General features: G+C 35.4%; 4 protein-coding genes across 7 annotated transcripts in view; 2 read left to right on the forward strand and 2 right to left on the reverse strand.

Moving 5' to 3' along the window:
• The window catches only part of six12 (transcription factor protein), a 17,360-nt gene extending 2,537 nt beyond the window's left edge, over positions 1-14,823 (reverse strand). The window contains exons 1-3 of one of the 2 annotated variants that reach the window (XM_018817834.2): positions 14,805-14,823; positions 6,333-7,013; positions 6,102-6,265 (exon numbers count right to left, since the gene is read on the reverse strand). In XM_018817834.2, the coding sequence (XP_018673379.1) occupies positions 6,102-6,265; positions 6,333-6,923 (755 nt within the window). In that variant the 5' untranslated portion in view covers positions 6,924-7,013; positions 14,805-14,823. 2 annotated transcript variants of the gene reach the window in all.
• On the forward strand, positions 1,192-1,935 carry LOC108949341. Its single transcript, XM_018811360.2, has 2 exons — positions 1,192-1,637; positions 1,710-1,935. Exons 1-2 carry the CDS (start codon positions 1,215-1,217, stop codon positions 1,914-1,916), a joined length of 630 nt encoding a protein of 209 aa, XP_018666905.1. The 5' UTR covers positions 1,192-1,214; the 3' UTR covers positions 1,917-1,935.
• Positions 2,861-4,957, reverse strand: LOC108949340. Its single transcript, XM_018811358.2, has 4 exons — positions 4,288-4,957; positions 4,038-4,199; positions 3,847-3,973; positions 2,861-3,784 (listed from the first exon to the last, which is right to left on the reverse strand). Exons 1-4 carry the CDS (start codon positions 4,842-4,844, stop codon positions 2,903-2,905), a joined length of 1,728 nt encoding a protein of 575 aa, XP_018666903.1. The 5' UTR covers positions 4,845-4,957; the 3' UTR covers positions 2,861-2,902.
• Positions 14,824-19,129: 4,306 nt separating the features above from the next.
• Positions 19,130-20,631, forward strand: part of LOC100177857 (dipeptidyl peptidase 4-like) — a 5,989-nt gene continuing 4,487 nt past the window's right edge. The window contains exons 1-7 of one of the 3 annotated variants that reach the window (XM_026833718.1): positions 19,130-19,306; positions 19,365-19,460; positions 19,527-19,621; positions 19,730-19,807; positions 19,864-19,919; positions 19,977-20,088; positions 20,472-20,623. In XM_026833718.1, coding sequence (XP_026689519.1) covers positions 19,180-19,306; positions 19,365-19,460; positions 19,527-19,621; positions 19,730-19,807; positions 19,864-19,919; positions 19,977-20,088; positions 20,472-20,623 — 716 coding nt within the window. In that variant the 5' untranslated portion in view covers positions 19,130-19,179. The remainder of the gene's footprint in view (positions 19,307-19,364; positions 19,461-19,526; positions 19,622-19,729; positions 19,808-19,863; positions 19,920-19,976; positions 20,089-20,471; positions 20,624-20,631) is intronic. The other 2 variants (XM_026833717.1, XM_018811109.2) reach the window with 2 other exon arrangements.

The following is a 20,631-nucleotide window of genomic DNA, read 5'->3' on the forward strand; positions in this document are numbered from 1 at the left end:
TCGATGCACGACAGGATACTCTACAATTCTCATCACGTGTTATGTTTGGAATGCGCAAAGTAGAGCTGCGGAGATTGAGGTTTCGTCTGAAAATATATTTGTAAATATATAAAACTCATGATATCGTAGGGTAAAACTATTAGTACCGTTCTAATTCCCCACCAAATATTGTCCATCTTATGCTTGGCATTGGGTGGCCAGTAGCAACGCAAATTACAACAACATCATCATATTCTTTGAAATTATAAACAACATCTGAGTTTGGTTCAATACGAACAGTTGGCACTCCTAAAATACATACTCTCATTAAAGAAATGACTCCATTCAAAATTTTATTAGTTTTCATGTATAGTAGAGTCGGGGAAGATGGGACACCTTTAACACATAATATTCAAATAGCCTGATCGTGTTTTATACAATTAACAACGGTCTGTAGAAGTCGTGAAGATACGGTTGTATAATACATTAAATGTTCTTTGTTTACTTCCAAATGAAAAGAGAAAACAAAATGAAAGGTGCCCATCTTCCCCCACCCAACTATATGAGTTTATTACATATCACAAAAATATAATTTATATCAATGCAGATTAACAGTTTTGGTGGAATTTATACTTTACATAAATCGAATATAAAAAGCACAATATTTTAAAATCGTCCTCAGTTTCAGATGATATATTATTTTTATAACACTTGGGTTAAAACAAGTGCTAAACGGTACATTAGGAATGACATTTCAACACAAAACTGTGCCATGTTTAAAAGATGTTAAGATTTAATGTCAACGGGTGTTTAACTTCTTAATGCTTGTACTTTCATAGAAAAATTAACGTTAAAAAGGTTTCCATATTCACTTCATGAATTATGCAACATCAGAACTCGTAAGTCTATCCGCAATGGGGCGATAATTGATAGAAAACACGAGTTTGAGAATAGACCACTTGCCACAAAAAAATCGATAGGTGGCGACCGAGAGGATGTCTTCCAAGCTAAGTCCATAGCAACGTATCTTTTTGCATTGATTTAGCAAAGTTATGCGGTGTTTTTTTTAAAACTGTGCTTGTGCGGTCGCTATTTTTTAATAATACTTCCACGTATGGTAGGGCTAGATATTGTTAAAGATATGGTGTATCAGATTCGATATTAAATTTAGGTTTTTTTACTTATTAGGGTAATTTTATATCTGTGCAGATACACAGTAAAATTTAAATTGCAATATGCCACATTGCTCGTGGGGTACATGCAACAGCGATAGTAAATATGGAGCTGCCAGTAAGAATCCCCGAATTAATATGGTTGGAGTGCGATTTTTTCCTATTCCAAAACCCAAAACACAACTGGAAAAATGCAAAATTTGGATAAAAGCCTGTGGGCGACAAAATTTTGGAATTGAAAATGTGACCAAGAACTCTTATGTCTGTTCAAAACATTTTGTGTCTGGAGAACCTAGCTCAAAGTATCCAAATCCAATTTCTGCACTTTCAAACGATCATGCCCAAGCCAATAATTTTCTAAAAAGACCATGTCGTCCTTCACCAAAACAAAGGGAAGCTGTTTGCAGCAAAAGATTACGCCTGGTGGACTCGAGCAGTGCAGGCTCGTCTTTACATATTGATACTTTTAATGAAAATGAACCAAAGGTATGTCAAACAGAAAAGTTATGCTGTCATTGTGTGTGTTATAATTTATTAAGCTAAACTGAAATATTTTAGTGTACTACAAGCCAGACACAGACCAACATTACACTCCAGCATCTGCAACCATACACAGACTCAGACTTTAATAGCGAACAAAACATCAGAAGAAAGTTTATAATTAATGATATTTTATCTGATGATAAATCATCAGTTTACTATACAGGTAAATATAGTGCAGAACTGCATTTTTTTTATTTTAATATTATGTTGGTTACTTTTTAGGACTCCCAGTGAAAAAATTGGAGCTGGTTTTTCAGTTTGTTAAAACAAAAGCTAGCAGAATGAATTATTGGCATGGCAGTAAGACATTTTCACAGGTATACCGTTCCTATTAATTATTAGTTAAACATTTAAATAAGCAGATATTATTCTTGTGTAGACAATTACCAAGAAGACAAGAGATATGAGCTTATATGAGGAATTTTTAATGTGTTTGCTCAGACTTAGAAGAGGCTGGAATGTGCAACATCTGTCTGATATGTTTCACATCAATTTATCAGTTGCAAGCAGAATCATATTTACTTGGATTAATCTTTTATACTTCGAGTTGAAATTTCTAGTTAAATGGCCTGAAAGAAAAGTAAAACTTCCAGAAGCTTTTAAGCTATTTCCTAATACCAGAACAATAATAGATTGCACAGAATTTTTTGTTCAAAAACCCAGTTTGCCATCTTCTCAAAGAAAAACTTGGAGCCATTATAAGCATCACAACACATACAAAATTTTAGTAGCAATAACACCAAGAGGTTCATTTTGTTTTATTTCAAAGCTGTGGTCAGGAAATGTTTCGGACAGGGAAATAGTTGTGAGATCTGGTTTTTTGGAAAACATTTTGCCAGGGGATGACATAATGGCAGACAGAGGCTTCCTTATAAGAGATGAGCTTGCACTGAGAGGTGCTACATTAAACATCCCACCTTTTGCCAAGGGTAAACAGCTTAGTATGCCAGCTGTTACAAAAACAAGGAGAATAGCAAGAGCCAGGATTCATGTGGAACGAGCCATTGGTCGTCTAAAAACTTTCAAAATTTGCAGTAACATTCTTCCGTTAAATTTAACGGAATATTTTGATAAAATCGTTGTGATTTGCTGTTGTTTGTGCAATTTGAATGCTCCTCTTGTTGAATAATTAAAACATATATTCTTACAACAGATTCTGGATATCAATTAAACATACATTAATATAAATTGTCATTTATTTGAACATTCTATTGAATTTTGAAGCATGACGTGAAATACGGAAATAAATATAGGGTTTGAAAATTCACCAAATTCTCAATCATTGAATCAAAAAAGTTTTTATCAAATGGTACTTCAACCACTGTGATTCCTTTGGTTGTAAATATCACTAATGAACAGTGCAATATCCCTGTAATACCCATTTGTCCTTGTATTTGAGGGTAATATTTACTGGATGAATGCAACATCCATTGACCATCCTCATAAATACATCCAATGTACCTTGCTGCAAGTTTTGATGGTTTGTATTTATAAGTAAAAGGGCATTTTATTTCAATCAGCCACTTTTTACGGTGTAATTCTGCATTGCAACTGCACTCAACAACACCATCAGGTGAACAGCCTAAAAACACATTTTTTTGGTAAATGTAAAGGCCAGTGTCCACCACTTTGAGGTTGTGATGATAATGCTTTAGTAAGTTTTTGTATGCACAAAGAGCTGATTTTTCTTTACTTCTACCCCATTCCAATGATGGCACTTGAAAAGATTGTTCTTTTTCTTCTTTCATAATATGCCTCAGCAAAGCAGTTGTTGATGCCATTGGTTTTTTTTTCAGAGTTTTTACTCGAGATTGTATTCGGTGAAATGATGACGCGGTCATCATACCCTTTCTCATTTCAAACCAAGTAGGATTTTTCCATTGTCCCCTTGTGGCTATCTCAATGTTTGCTAGTATCTCATTGTTAAATTTTTCATTAAGGCAAAATGTGTATGGGACAGGATCCCTTTTTATTTCATCTTTAATAAGATTTAGTGGTGCCATTGCTGCAATTGTTTCATTTAAAACCAGAGAACAATCGGATTCATCTGCTTCCAAAAACAGTTCTAAACATGAGCTTGTTGAGTCAATCTAAAATAGAATTTTAAAATCACTATTTATTTCCTAATTTTTCAAAAAGTGAACTCACCAACCTTTTGTAATTCTTTTATAAACGCCAGTTGTTCACTCTCATTTTGACAAGCATCTTCTGTGTGACGGCAATCAAAATTTAATCTGCTTTCATCATTCCTCTTTTCTGTGCTTGGATCTTTTCTATACCTAAGCAAGATTTTAAAAGAAAAAAGTTTACGCTGAGTACAACAAAGAACACTTAGTAGCTTACTTTAATGATTGTAATTCTAATTGGGCACTTTCACATGGTTCATCCGATGGGCGAGACCTTTTTGCCCATTGAGATGGTCCGCTTGTAACAGATTGTTGATTAGAGTGGTGCGCCTCCAGACAGTACATGGCTGCACTTACATGTCGACAACATCCATCAGCACTAAAAGATTTTTTCTTTAACTACGAGGATATATAGGTCACTTTTGCTCTCAAGCAACACCCTTTATAAAATAATAATAAAAACTTACCCTCCTTGACATTCACAATATGCCAATTTTATTTCACAGTCCTGGTTGATAATGAACCAACATTGATAATACTCCCTACGCATATAGGTAATATTCCGTTGAGTAGGTTTAACATTTGCTCGTATGATAACCAGATCTTTCACGATACAACTGGATAAACAACTGACATGGCCGTCATAAAAAAGTCTATAATCATTAAAACTTTTGTATGCCTTCAGCTTTCTTCTATCATAGTCCGATCTTGCAAATAGTAGATAATTAAAAATGTCATATAGGCCAAAGTCTACACATTCAATTTCAGTTGAAAACTTCATTTTTTCAGAATTTAAAGGATCTTCGAGAATTCCAAGTTCCAATCGTTTCTTAGTTATGTACTCTTTATTGCTAAATTGAGCACAGTCCGGATCCGTAGGTAATGCGCTTGCCGCCACACAAAGTTTCACCAGACCCTCTTTAGATACAGCTGCTTGTATCTCTCTGGCTTTTAAATATAACTTTAAATTGGCAACAGACCAAGAAGCAAAATCATTGATACTCGCTAAAAAACTTGTAGACATTTTCTAAGTCACTGTGTTTTGTATATAATTTTTGTCAGTTGAGTTTTAGGTTTGCAAACCCCCAAACCATTTCAATTCAAGAATTCTTACTGGCAAGTCCATATTTACTATCATTGCTGCAAATTTAAATTTTACTGCGTATCTGCACAGACATAAAATTACCCTAATAAGTAAAAAAAACTAAATTTAATATCGAATCTGATACACCATATCTTTAACAATATCTAGCCCTACCATACGTGGAAGTATTATTAAAAAATAGCGACCGCACAAGCACAGTTTTAAAAAAAACACCGCATAACTTTGCTAAATCAATGCAAAAAGATACGTTGCTATGGACTTAGCTTGGAAGACATTCTCTCGGTCGCCACCTATCGATTTTTTTGTGGCAAGTGGTCTATTATTATTAAATTACTTTTACATTTAACATATTTATTTTTATTTATTTTAAAGTATTTCTGTAAAATACATCGCATATGTGACAAGTGTGTGTTATATTTCCATGCGCACAAACCAAAATGCGCAATCAAAAAACGGCGGTTCAACAAAATGGCGACGCTGCGTCTCCGGGTCTAGGATTTTTTTGCTGCGTGAATTTTTTGAAGCGACGCCAGCATTGCGTTATCGAAAATTATAAATGAAAATTTAAAACTAATGGTAGGGTGGGGTAATATGGTTCATATTTTTATTCTTTTTATCCCTCTATTAGGTATAGTAAACAAAGAATATTTAAAGAGTTATTTTAAACCGTAAACTCACGACTCGCAATAGCGATGTTAATTGTAAAAATATTATTCATATGAAAAACTATATGTTAACGGGAATATTCTTACCCTAAACCACAAAATGTACAATTTTATTGTCGCAGATTATGTTCTATCGGCCGCGTCGATATGTAACTTTTGAATTAACATTTGCTACCCATGAAGCTCTTACTAATATGTCACACGTAGTTCGGTATTATATATTATTTTGAAGCAAAAGTTTTTTTTTATCAAATTAATAGTATAGTTTGACTTATGAGAAAGCGCTACTACCGAATTCGTAATTGAGATATGAAACCTGGAGAGATACGATGATCTATATGCGGTCACGTTTCTAAATATATAAAGTTAACACGTAGAATATTCTGAAACGAGCGGATAACATTACAAAGTCTATAAATAAAAAAAAAACCTTTTCTTGATATGTGTCTATAAATCGCCTGCGATATACTATGTACAACAATCCAAATAATTTAACTTTACATTATCTCACCTTTCTTTAGCTTCTGCTGCTCGATCGCGTTGTCGCCGATTTTTGAACCAATTGCTAACTTGAGTCACAGTAAGTCCCGTACCTTCAGCCAATTCACGCTTTTCTCTCGGGGAAGGATATGGGTTGTGTGTATACCAATCCCGCAGAACGGCTCTAGATTTTTCCTGAAAATTAGGGGCATTTTAATGTCCTATTCAATATACTTAAATAATCAATCGAAAAAATAAATACCTTAAAGCAGTAGCTGGTTTCTTCACCATCCCAAATAGACCTCGGCAGTGGAAATTTTCGTCGAACCCGATATTTTCCTACGGCTCCCAATGGACGACCCCTCAGTTTCTCAGCTTCGATGTAATGAGATTTCAACCAAAGCTGTTGAAGTTTAGCGTGATTGTGTTCCGAAAAATTATTGTTTTCGATGATTTTGTATAACTCTCGAAAGTTTCCTCGGTGAAATGCGACGACTGCTTTTGCTTTCAGGACACTTTCGTTCTTGTGAAGATGTTCACATCCAGGAAGCGACCAAAGGAACCTTGCAAGACGTTCTATGTTTCCGCCTTGTTGAAGTACTTCGCAAACACAAGCCACTTGTTCTTGTGTGAAACCAAACGAAAGGCCGGGTCCATTTTGTGTCGTCGGCGGTTGTGTGGGCCCTGTCATCCCGCCGTATCCGCTCATCATGCCGGGGTTCATTTGTGTGCTTGGTCCGGCCGAAACAGCGGAAAAATGCGCAGCTGCTGCAGCGGCAACAGCAGATGGATGTTGAACGACCTGGGGAAGCATTGCTGGGTAAGGATTAAGCGCCAGGGTGGCTGCCATCATTGGCTCTGAGGCCGTGATTGTAGAATAATGTGTTTCCGTTACGATGAAAACCTCGTTAAGTGCAGAACACTCCAAGTGTTTTACTCAGTTCTAAAATGAAAAATATAAAATTTATTTCCCAAATTAACATTATCATCCAACGTTAATGGTGGAACTGATAAAACTAAAATGGCGACGAATTTCAGCAATATATTTGATCTGAGGGTAATTTTTAGTACATTGCTACACAACCAGCGTTAATTTAATACAAACACAAATTAAAGACTCAATCTGACCGCAAAACCTGACTACATGCGATAATAATTAAAGTCTATTTCTGTTCTCTTCCTCCTTTATTTAAACAAAGTGGTTCAGTAACATCAGTCGCAGGTGTACATTCACCCAAACTACTGTCGCTTAAAATTGAATCTAACACATTAATAAGGAGTGCGCGAGAAGACACGAAAAACAGATTCTGATTTGAGATTCTACTGTCGGATGTCACCAGCCGATCAATCAAGTTCTCTCGTTTTCGAATCTCTTTTTTCACGTAAGGGCACAAGGTTGGCAGACAACACTCTTCAAAAACATACGTTTCTATCACTTTATTTTTAATCTTCCACCTTCTAAGCTATTTATTTCTTTTTGACTTAAAACTCCAACTTTTAATCGTTGCATACGTTGCAATTATGAACAATTAGGGTATAATTTTAGGAATACGTTCGATTTACAAATAAATTACACTAAAAACCCATTTTTAATGTTGGTATCGTGTATGATATATGCCATCATATTGAAATAACCAACACTGTAAAGTGTCGCTCATACACCAATGATTAACAAACGTATTCGCTCCACCGCGCCACCTGTTAGAATATTAAACAAAGCTTTCGAACGCGTTGACAAGGTAACCGTGATTATAATTCAAAAAGAGCATTTATGTATAATGATTGCAGTGTATCCTCGGCTTATACTACATTAATAGGAGATGCATAGGCATGAACAAATTGCTTTATCGTTGCTGATTTTGGTAGATCTGCACATAGACCAGAGGGTTTCGTTATTTTTCCTCTTGTAAAAACGTCATGTGGTGGTTTCAGCCTTATGTATAATGCATGCAACGATATTTTGTAGATCGACGCTCCAATACTCATCATACCCGCCATTTTATCGCTTATCAAAACACTACTCATATACAGTACTGTGAGGGAGATGGGACACCTTTAGTATATAATATTAAAATATTCTGATTGTATTCCACGGTCTATTGAAGTCGTGAGAATACGGAATATTACTTTTTTTCAATGTTTTTTCTTGTATACTAGCAGATTGGACGAGAAAATACAATGAAAATCTTTTCCATCGTCTCCCACCCCACTGTATATAGTAGAAAGAGTGGGGGAAGACGGGACACCTTTAGTGCATAATATCCAAATAGCCTGATCGTGTTTTAAACAAATATCAACGATCTATTGGAGTTGTGAGGATACGGTTTTATAATTAATTGAATTTTCTTTGTTTACCACCAGATGAGACGAGAAAATATCAAAAAGATGTTCCATCTTCCCCCACCCTATACTAAATATATAAGAATGCAATCCAAGAATGTTTAATGCAGTTCAGTAAACAAACACACCATTTACAATATATATAAAAGCTTGAAAACACACCTTAAAGGTTTTAAACGGTTTTATTACCACCCATGGCAAAATTAATGTTATACAAATATTTCAACGCACCTAACAATTTAAAAGTATCGCTATTCTCTTCTAACTAATTTGGTATCTATAGCTTGTCAAGTTTGACTATTTTAAAAATTATACCTCCTATTTAAATTACTTAGCTTTTATTCGTTAATTTCCCACTTTTGTTGTTAGAACGGAACTTTTTAAAATCTTTGAAGTTTTATTAATCCAGTTTTCCGTTACGTGATATCTTTAATTTAGTGGTTAACAAATACTTTTGATAGTTCCCGCTTTTATAGACAAAATTATAAGAAAAACAATAGACAATTGTTTTCTTACATGTACGCGCACTTTAATCCGACCAATTAACGCCACGTGAGTTTAAAAGTAAACAACTCGTTCCACTTCATCACGCTCGTAGCACGTGACTTAATACGGAGCTTAAAATATCCGATTGCTGACATTTGTAGCGTTGATGATCGCATTAAACAAGCAAAGCGATTCCCTTTGATCAAACAGCGTTGGGAAATCGGTCCTTGCGTGTCGGAATTAGTAAATAATTACTATGCAAATATGCGTTAATATTAATTGGCAGTTTAGCAGTTGACAGATCGTTTGAAAATATGAAAGGTATATTACTACAATTACAATAATCTCAGTGCGTTTAATATTCTTTCATTGTTGTTACAAACTTTCTGTGTTGCTTAGAAATCTACTCTACTACCTCGGATAAACCATTGTTTTCGCTTTTTCCACTTCATTGCTAAGTTCTTATTCTAACAAATTTATCAGATGCTCACTTATTTCAACTATTGCGTTTGTTAGACCAAGAGAGACACGAGGGCGAACACTTCGAGACGAAAAAGGAAGTTGCCAATTTTTAGATCACAGTGTGTTGAGTGACGTCACACACTAATCGAAGTTCAGCGTCCATGTTTCGATAAAAACAAAAGTTAAACAAATAATAGAATGTGATAGCAAACCAGTTAATGCACTTTCGGTCACTGTCTATTTCTTAACTTTTCGCTGGTTTCCACTGAGAGAAAAACTCGTTATCGCTCGTCAGTGCAAAGGTAGTAGAGTGTGAGCGACGTTCTACCTTTATCTGTCTTATCGGGGGCGCTGGGTCGTGAAGACGAATCATTTTCCCACAGATTTTTCTCTGCCCACCCCTCTTTCCCACGTAGCCCCTAATTAACGTGATTCATCAAAGCCGATGGTGCATTGGGTCTTGGCCACCCCGCACCCCATGTTTTTACACCAGGCAAGCTATATAATCCTTTTCACTTTTACGACAACATGATATTGTACAAAATGATATAGTATCATGATATAAAATAGTATACGCATTAAACCTAATACCATACACAAATGCGAAAACATAACCGCAACTGGTCTGCATGTATTAGCAAACTCCCCATATGTTTGCCATTGTCACAAGATGTTTTATAAGTAAAGTTGGTATAGATAACTCTTTTTTTCAGAAAACGCTTTGAAGTTTTACTTAACTGACAGTATTTTGAGAAGTGTTAAATACTTATCCGTGTCATGATCATTATAGCTTATTGTAAATGGTGCGGGGATCCACATTTCAAACAAACACATCAATCACTTAAGTCGGTGATAAATACTTTGATTTCAGTAGCCAAAACACGACTCACAATAAATCGTTCTATCCATGTTTTACTCAAACGTTCACACGCCTAATTGCCAATTCAAACCTTTCTCAAACAAAACTACCGTGGGGAATTCTACCAGCAGCAGCTTTAATTCCCATCGTTATAAAGAGCAATCCTACGTTTAAAACGCGGTCAGACTGTTTACATTTTTATATTTTCCCGTCATGTAACACCTTGTCGGTACGGATTGAGTCATAATCCAGAAATCCACTTTGCAGAATTGAGTTCCCCATATTTCCACTCGACCATGACCGACCCGTGATACGTCATTGAATCGTTGTCAACGTTAACTGAGTGTGACGTATTAGTGTCAGAAACTAAACTAATCTTGTACCGGTTGACTCCTTTTTTTAACCAGACGACTGAAAGATGTTAAAAGTCGACTGTTCATTTCACAGCCATGGTAATGTTGTTGTAGGCCGCGACATATTATGAAGTGTCCTGAGAGTGAACATCAATCGCGCTTGGTGTCAACCGTAAACAAATTGTTTTAATTTAATTTCAAATCGTTCGTTACTGACGTGGCTCAATATCAAAGCAATGCTCGGTGTAGAAACGCTATCACGTTCCCCCTCTATAATTATATAAAGTGGTTAGATTTTTTCCTATAAAATGACTTTTTCCCATTAGGATACAAATAAAATTCCCAGTGAAACGATATTTTGTTATTTGTAAAACACTAAGCGTTCCCTTTGATCCTATGGATAAACATTATGTTAGTAACATAAGGTGCTAACAGCGGCAAGATCTAAACGTGCGTGTGACTAAGACATCCCGCGTACATTGTTTAGCACAAAGCATCACTTTCAACAACCTGTTTATGCGTATCACACTAAACCGTGCTACAAGATAGCTAAGCACCAAAACGTGTAAATGAAATCAAAACCATCACCGGAAAAGTGAGAGTCAATAAATACGTTTTAAACCTAGACGTTTCCTGTCACAAAAAAGACACCTAAAATCATATTTAAATAATTTTGATTACAGCAACTTAACCAAAGTATATTAAAGCGTTATATTTTTTCGAAGTTTAAAAATCTAAACCAACTGTTATCGCGTTTTTAACAGGCTTAAATGATATTGTCCCCCACACCATGACCGGTTTAAAAATATTTTTTAGTTCGGGATAAAGTAGAGTGGGGTAAAATGGGACACCTTTAACAAATGATATCCAAATATCCTGATCATGTTTTAAACAATTAACAACGGTCTATGAGAGTCGTAAGGATACGGCTTTATAATTCTTGGAATGTTTTTTGTTTACTACCAAATTGGAAGTGAAATTGGAATGAAAAGGTGTCCCATCTTCCCCCACCCTACTATAGTTATATTTCTTGATGTTTACAAGATCATAATCATTGCAAGTAAAAATTCTACACCATCTATGGGAATTTTGAACACTTCCGGTGTATATAGAAGGTTTAATTGCTTCGTGCGACAGGAACGTTTCTCACGTACAAGTGGAATTTCTCCGTAATTCTTGTGCTTTCGCATGACCTTCTGCTGCAGCAACACCACGTGATCCCTGATAATTGCTCAAAACTTTTCGAAAATGCATCTCAGATTACCCACGATGCACGGTTCGTTGAACAAATACGAGAAATTTGGAGACCTTGGTTTGTCCTACCGGCATGGAAACATTGTTTCCCAAATACAATTTTTGCTTTAGAAATTTTGGTTTCGAAGCAGGTATAAATATTGTTTACATTTTATTTAGCTGATACAGGGATATAATGATTTAGTATACGATTCGACAAAAGTAATTTGTACATCGCTGAATATTAATACTTAAAGGATTGGGGATCAAATTCTTTGAAACCCACCTGGGAAAAGTTTTGGAAACAGATAGAAATGGCGAAATCTTAATTCGAAATCTTTCCTCACGGGATTTATAAAGTGAGTTCTAATTTTAAAGCCAACTTTATCCGACTTTTCTCAATTGGTTGTCTGTTTTTCGGGCTGAAATATATTAGAAGCTATTGCCTTAACTTGGTTCTACTAAAACTGCTATCATGACCATCGATAATTCTCAAGTATTCGTGGCAAGATTTAATCTAGCCATTATAGCCAAGAAGGAATGCGGCACATTTAAGCTGAACTCATAAACGAATATTCGCTTGCTTGTAGTTACAGGGTATCATCTGTCTCCATGCAATGCTTCACCCTCTCGCTATTACGTGATCTATATTATGATAAGACATCGTGTATTGAGCTTTATACTGGTCTTATTTACGGGCCACACTTACCAAATACTGCTAAATCATTACATGGAACATTGCCGCATCGGAAACTCCAAAGTTACTTAAAATAAAAAAAAACTAAGCAGTATACCACCACGGTCAGTTACAAACTTGAACAGCTTCCATTAATTTTCGATTACGGTCAGATCTACGGATAAATTTCCAATTTTCATGTCTGTCATTTTCCGATATCGGGTAACATGATACACGATTACGTTTAATCTCAAGAAAGTCGGAATCGAGGGTTTATGAACATTGACTACATTCAGTGAAGCACCCAACCGAACCAAAATAAGTAATTTGTTAATTTACGCTTCAAACCCCTATATACTGCCTTAAGTTTATTATTTCTATTGTCCAATAAATAATGATACAGTTAATATTGTTGTATTAACTATGTTTTGTTTAAGTATTGATTACGAATTTTGTAAAGATTTAAATCAAAATATTACCCCTTAGTTAACTAAAAGTATTTTAATCATTTTAACACTGTTTTGATCTTTCTGCGTGGCTACATAGAGTGTCAGTGTAGTGAAGTGGTGTGTATTGTAGTCTGCTCATGCATCGAAAATGGCCGCTATCGATATATGAAAGCTGCAATGCCAAAATATGATTTCTGAAGAAGTTTATTATTTACTTTATTAACTTACTTGGGAGCAAAAAACTAATGCAGGACTATTTACTAGAAATGTGTTTCTAGCACTTTGTTATTTTGTGCAGCCATCGTATTCCTGAATTTCGTAAATTAGTAGTGTGTTTATAAGTAAACAAAATGGACTCCATAAATTCTGAACCTCAAGCGAAGAACGTTAAACTTTGAAAACAAACACATTTGCAGTCGAAAATCTATGAGCGGTGTTTTTGTGCGGAAGTACATATAACTATAAACGTTGTGTAGTTTACAAAACATTGTGAGGTTAATGTTCTGTGATCTTACAAGCATATCACAACATGAACATCAGACCACCTTTGCGGCGTTTTAAACTTTACACTTAAACATCTGTTTCTTATATGACTTTTCGTGACTAAACGTTGATTTCCACCTCACGCATGTCGTAACACAACAGATTATCAGTGTTCTTTGTTTCTGTTATGAGCAACGCGCGACGTTATCTTTCAGAAGCAACGTTATAACAGCGTGTTTGTTGTATTTAGCGAAATATACTTCTTAGCATTTCTGGCATTAAATTTACTTCAGGTACGCTGTTTGTGGGTTATTAAATTGCAAAACAATTTTTTTGTTTTGTTTTCCTGGTTTAAAGCAGTGCTGTGGCGCCATTCTCGTGGACGCAAACACCTGTATTAGTTGCATTCTAAAGTTTCATCTTGTCTTCGATTTTCGCGACAATTACCTGAAGATGAGTAGGTGAATTGATACTGGAATTGCGAAATTTTAAATATCTAAATATAGTATTGCACCGGTCATGTATATTTCATCCATAAAGGAAGCCAAATATACCTAACAATGTACGAAAAATAAAGATATCCCCGAGCAGAATGAACGATTTGGTCAACGTGTCTCACCGGTCCAACCCGACAGTATAAATGTCTTAGTCGTGTTCGGTGTCCAATTCTCGAAGATTTCGAGCAAATTTCAATCGTATTGAATTCTACTATAAACAAACTGAAGTTCGTTTGTAGAGCGGGGACATGAAAGGGCTACTTACAACATATTACAATGATTTCCCGCCCGATCAACCCTTTGATGTGACAGGCTGTACACCTTGACCACAGGCAAGGATATTACACACTTCTAAACTTTAAACACGTAAGTAATAGCAGTATGATAAAACGAACCTTTACCCTATTTGTTAATGGGTAATATTATGCTGATATATAGCTTGTTACGTATGTTGCATTAATAAGAAATATATTGCTAAAAAAGTGTTTGAATTCGAATTCGACGTGTCAGGTCGTTTGACAGGTATGGTATTATGTTCTGAGAGTAACTTTATTGACCGAGACGAAATTCTAGCCGAAAATTTAAAACAGAGTTTCGTGAAGTCTAAACAAGTTTGCTGAAAGCAGTTACAGAATTGGTTAAAAACTGCACGCAAAAGCGATTACTTAAGTGGCGAGCGTTTCGTATTACAAAGTTTTAAAAGCTCTACTTTTCTGCTATTTGCCCGAATGTTGGAATAGAGAATGAAAAACCGTATATATCATCTATATAAGAAAAAACAGGGTACAGCCGTGAAGCAAAAGCTCATCATCTGCTGTATTGATAAGTTCATAGTACCTAACGATATCTCTGCACATATACATTTAAACAACCCACGAACTTTTTAGCAAAAGTACCTGTTTATCTTTCAGACTTCTAACTTCGGGTTCCAATTTCATCCATTTCAAGCGAAAAAATCCACAATAATATACCTAACTACATCTGCGTATATCCGCCGGATTAGACTTGCACCCTACAGCTTCTTATACGTTCGTACACTAATATATATGATCTGCATCTGGTGCGTATTCGAGAAAAGGCATTTTATTCGAAACAGCCTCTGTTACCTGATACCCCACCGCGACGATTAGCTGCACGCCTGGCCAGATGTGTCAACCACTTATGGAATTAACCATGTCTCTTACACTCACGTATAAATTACAAACTTGATATAAATGGCCACCCAATAGGTTAAAATAAGGTATTATAAAAATATATAATAGCCTAGCTGTGTATGTGGTACTTACGTATGGTTATGTCGTAAATTAAAAACATTACACAAATATAAAGCAGCGCGTTGTATATTATTGTACGCGAACTGTAAACCATTTCGTATAATTTTCATTAAAAGATAACTTGGTTTGTTCAATTGTACTGAAAATCATAACTATGCATCAAACACGCATGGAACCGTTACGTGTTTTAATTGTATATAGTAGGGGGGTGGGGGACACCTTATCATTCTATATTCTCGTCACATTTGGTAGTAAACAAAGAACATTTACATAGTTATAAAACCGTATCGTCACGACTCCAATAGACCATTGTTAATTTTTAAAAACACAATCAGGATATTTAGATATTATGTGCTAAAGGTGTTCCATCTTCCCCCAATTTACTATATATATATATATATTTTTAGGGCAAAAATAATAAAAATTATTAAACTTGATACAATAAACGTAACAGACTAGATAACCACTCTGCTTAATTAAACAGAATAAGATTTAAATGTTTCGTTTGCACCAAACGTTCCTGAGAATTTCGCCCCAAATATAGAATACAAAATATTTTCCATATAAATATTTATAACGGCGTTGCGTTGGTGGAATAAGTAATTTTCCAAAGCTCCTTAAAAAATAAATACTGCCCACCCGTGTTCAAACATTTAGCGACGAGTAATTCGTGGTGTTTTAAAACCTCCAGTTATAGTGTGGACCACAAATCATCGTGAACACACGTGGAGCGAAACGGCTAAGTCAACATACTGGAAAAATGTAACTTGATAGATGACCACTTCAAGTTTAGGGGTGGCGTATACTTCGCTTCGCCTAAGTCCTTAATGACTCATATATAAGTAACGTATATAATGGTTTCTAGCGATACCGGTATGGCTGTCACTTTCTGTTTTAAAAGAATTTAACTTTTATTTTTGCATTCTATTTACACTCACATTTTCTAAAGGTTTGTTGCTGGGAATATTTCAGGTTTCTCAATAAATTTTAATTTTTAGTTACTGTATTTTAATTTTTTGTTGGTGCTTAGTTTTATGCGTACTTTACAAAACTAACATTAGCATGTAGCAATGAAAGATTGCATGCGCGTAATTAACCCATCATCGATCACTGTTTCACACTTGTCTGATTTCAAGAAACGAAGCAAACGAAACATTCTTCAAATCCTCGTTGTTGGATACTGTGACGAAAGAGGGGATTCCCCGAACACCCACTCAGATATCTGGATCATCGTAATCGAGACCACAACATCCTTCTATGTATATGGGGCTATCAACCCTACTTTACATTTGTCTGTTTCTGATGACGAATAAATGCGTTATAATGTCTCATATTTGTTTCTTCATCTAATCCTACTTCAACGTCATTAAATGATTGGATTTGTTTCGTCCGTTGTCACAATTTCAGAGCACGGGGACTCGCTGATCACCAGCCCGTATCGTATGTTGTTACAGCATATGTGAGCAAAGATTAGATGAGCGGTCCAATTGCAGAGTAATCTTTTTTTCGTTTTTTTTATCGCGCTGATTAAAATTCTAAAAATCGCCTAAATGTATTACATTTCGTGATAATCCAATTTCAAATGCAATATTTATATTGTCATTCCCTTATTCTCACCTATTTGCGGGTATTTTTTCAACAATATTTAAAAATGAAAGTCAGAATAAATTATTAGTTCATTTAGACTGGCCAAAGCATCTGATACTGTAGGACTCTTGATTTTATGATGATTAATTAAGAAACAGCAGTCTAAATCCTCTTGGCTTTGTATCATGGGAGCGTTCAAGCGTTTTCCGCGTGAGTGTGGCGCCGAAACGATGGCCTTTTGCTGCTTACTATAACCCCGTACCCCGTTCCCACAGCCTCTTGAGTTTGTACGCATGGGGCCGGCTGTATGGCATGTTAACGCCACGGATTGGGTTTCCGGGGCAGAATAACTGCCGTTCAAGAAATGCGAATCACGCTAAGTCTCTAGACGATAAGCGCCCATATATATACAGTTTGTAATTGAAGCGCTACCAATTACACTACAAAACTATAAGTCATATTTAGGCCTTGTTGGTGGTAAGGAAATGGCTATTTGGTTGACACTTACTTTGTTCAATATGTAAGTTGAATGTTACATGAATGGCGCGTGTATTTATTTTGTTGGAAAAGTTAATAACATTTGGATTAACGACCCGCCATTCCTTACCACTTTATGCTGCACTAACTATTTAAGGACGAAGTTGGGTTGTGTCGACTGCGGTAATTTACAGAGTCTAATCTTACTGTTTGTGGTTTGTTTTTCACACGAGAACGGCATGGCGATGCAATGTGTTGGTATTGATGGGGAAGCTTTTTCGTCATTAATATAAATCAAAAAAGTGAAACTCGTTCTTTTCATCGTTATTATTAATCTGCCCTTTACGCTAGGTTTTTGCTTTAAATTCATTTTGCCACAAAGCTTTAAAATATGAAATATTCTTTTAAAACGCGTCTGGTGCTTAGATGCGGTTCGTAAAATATGCGAGTTGTGTGAAGTTATTTTCCCATGAAATTCCCATGAGAGGGTGTAAACTTTGCTCGTTTTTTAGCGATGGTTTCGGTCACGTAGAGGTCAACAGGCACGTGACCCCCGCCTCTTCCAGGCTTATCACTTTTTTAAAAAAGATTTTGTTTCAGGTATATATTCTTCATCAGTTGTATTTATTACTAAACGCATACACCATTACAATATGTTTAGTTACAGTTATGTATACAAAATATTCCTTTTTATTCACATGTTATTTTATAATACTGTTTAACGATTGTTTAATATCCCTTACATGAAGTTACATAGACAGAGCGCTATATCGCTAAGGAATAAGTTAGAAAACGATTTGCTGACGTGTCCTATATGCCATATATGAGCTAAATTTTATTTTTGAATAACCCTGACTGAGGCGCAGTGGCTTTTAATATCATTATGGGTTACTGAATAAAGTTCTAAACACGTTTGTTCGGTTCAAATGTTTTGAATAAAATGTGCTAATGGGGTGCCCCATCTTTCCCCACCCTACTACATGCATTCATTGATTTTACAAATATTTGCCATGATATAATAAATAATGAATGTAACTTGCTTTATCTTTACGTGGCGGTAAAAAACAACAGTCGTTATAACACGCTGGTTCTGTTATATACATCACGTGCTTACGAGTTACCACGTATGTTTTGAGGAAAACTTGTCTTTATAGCGAGTGCTTTACTAACCAACTGTAGATGCAGTTTACAGAGTAGCACCTTTTTTGTGGCGTGGTTGGGCTTGCGACCATTTAGTACGACCCACGAGGACATGTTTTTTTGTTTTTTTGCACGAGGACATGTTTCGGTTGTTTGACTTTACACAGCCCACGTACGCCATCTACCGCATGTGCGCTGTGTGCTCTATTGACGATTTTAAACAAATTTCCAGAAAATATCTAAGTGTCGACACGCTTTTAGGTAGTCAAAGCCATGCTCTTTATTGGCGATAATCTTGCTTTTTCAAGCCCAAACTAAAAATAAATCGGAAACATTTTTATACATTTGTGTAAAAAATGGAGACTGAGAAGTTGCAAACAAACATAGGTTAAATGATAGCAATACATCTATATATGGTAGTATGGGGTAACATGCGATACGTTTTCAGTAATTTTCAAGACCTATTTGGTAGTAAACAATATATTTCGTAACTAATTAACCCAACCTTTTCGACTCTAAAAAGCGTTGCTTATTGTTTAAAACACAATCAGGAAATGTGTGATTTAGCTACTAACCATATACCACATTTTCTTACCAAGTATTACTTATAATCTAGAATTGACAGACCTGCATTTTGTTTTTGGTTTAATACTATTCATGGTGGTGCTGATGGCAATCGACAAATAGCTGTCGTAATGTGGCCAGGTTAATAATTAAACGATACCTCCCTTATGCATCTGTGTATGTTATAGGATTATTCAGAAAGATTGTGGCGTCTTACTGCACAGATACAATGAACATCAACAGAGTAATATTTGCCGCAGTATGTTTCACAGGAACCTTCATTGGAACATGGTTGCTGTTTGTACAGATGCCTGGAAAAGATAATCCGTCAGAAGTGAAAGTTAAACACGAACGAGGTAGGCATTACTTTATTTCTTCCGACATTTTTTAAACTTTGTTTCTCTTATAATATAGATGTAAAAGAAATGCCAAATAAACAATGGATGGAATTTGATGATTTCTTGGATGGAACTTTTCGAGCTAATTCGTTCTACCCACGATGGGTGTCAGGTGATCATGTCGCTTATTGAAGTGAAATTATTGGAAGTTAAATTTATATAACTATTTGTTTTGTAGGCAGTGAATATGTGTATAAGAACGACACAGGCGCTATTTATAAATTTGATGTTGATACAAACGTTGCAACAGAAATTTTAAACGGCGATCCATGGGTTAGTATGGAAGTGTATAGTCATCTTGTGTTTGTCGAGTGCTTTATTAGCCTACAACAAACATTCCGATAGTTTATGCAAGCTTGCGACTGAGTTTATATTCTGCAGACAAACACGGAGAAACCTTTCTCGTGGACAATTTCTGCTGACCAAAACTACCTGGCCATATTTTATATGCAAACGGACGTAAGTTGTTCGTAAAACTATCACAAACCTTCAATTAATATATTTTTATATTTTAGGGTTATGCTCATTACGTCAGGACATTCTCATGTGACATTTATGAAATATCGACTGGGTATAAAACATAGGTTTCTTAAGTAAGCGAGTAACAATAATCACACATTTTGTGCAGAACGAAACAAAATCTTCCTGAACTTCCGAAAGAAAATCTTCAAAAATTTCAATGGTCTGCCAGTGGTCATGATTTTTCATACGTTTACGAATTCAATATTTATTTGTACAAGGTTAGTCGCATACAATAAAATACTAAGTTTTTTATACTAACACACAGTATGGTAACGTGAGTTATTGTCAAACTGTCGCATCTAAAAGTTAATCTAAAATAAAGTTGTTATGTATTAGGGTGGGGGAAGATGGGATATCTTTACACTTCATTTTTTCGTTCTATTTGGTAGTAAACAAAAAAGATTCAAATAAATATAAAACCATATACTCGCGACTCCCATATATCGTTTTTTTTATTGTTTTAAACATGATCAGAATATTTGGATATGATGTGTTAAAGGTGTCCCATCTTACCCCACACTACTATACCAAACTGACAATTTTTGGAAAATATATAGAAACGTGATTGTTTTTACACAACATTGTAAAGTTCTTCTCATAGAATTCTTTCCTTAAACATCATCAAATTACGAGCAATGGCGATGAACAGATGGTGTTCAACGGGATCGCTGATTGGTTGTTCAGTGTTGAAATAACGGACGATGATTCGTTGATGTGGTGGTCACCTGACAGTCAATACTTGGCTTATGCAACGTAATAAA

This window comes from Ciona intestinalis, chromosome 3 (assembly GCF_000224145.3).
Source record: "Ciona intestinalis chromosome 3, KH, whole genome shotgun sequence".
Classification (NCBI taxonomy): Eukaryota; Metazoa; Chordata; class Ascidiacea; order Phlebobranchia; family Cionidae; genus Ciona; species Ciona intestinalis.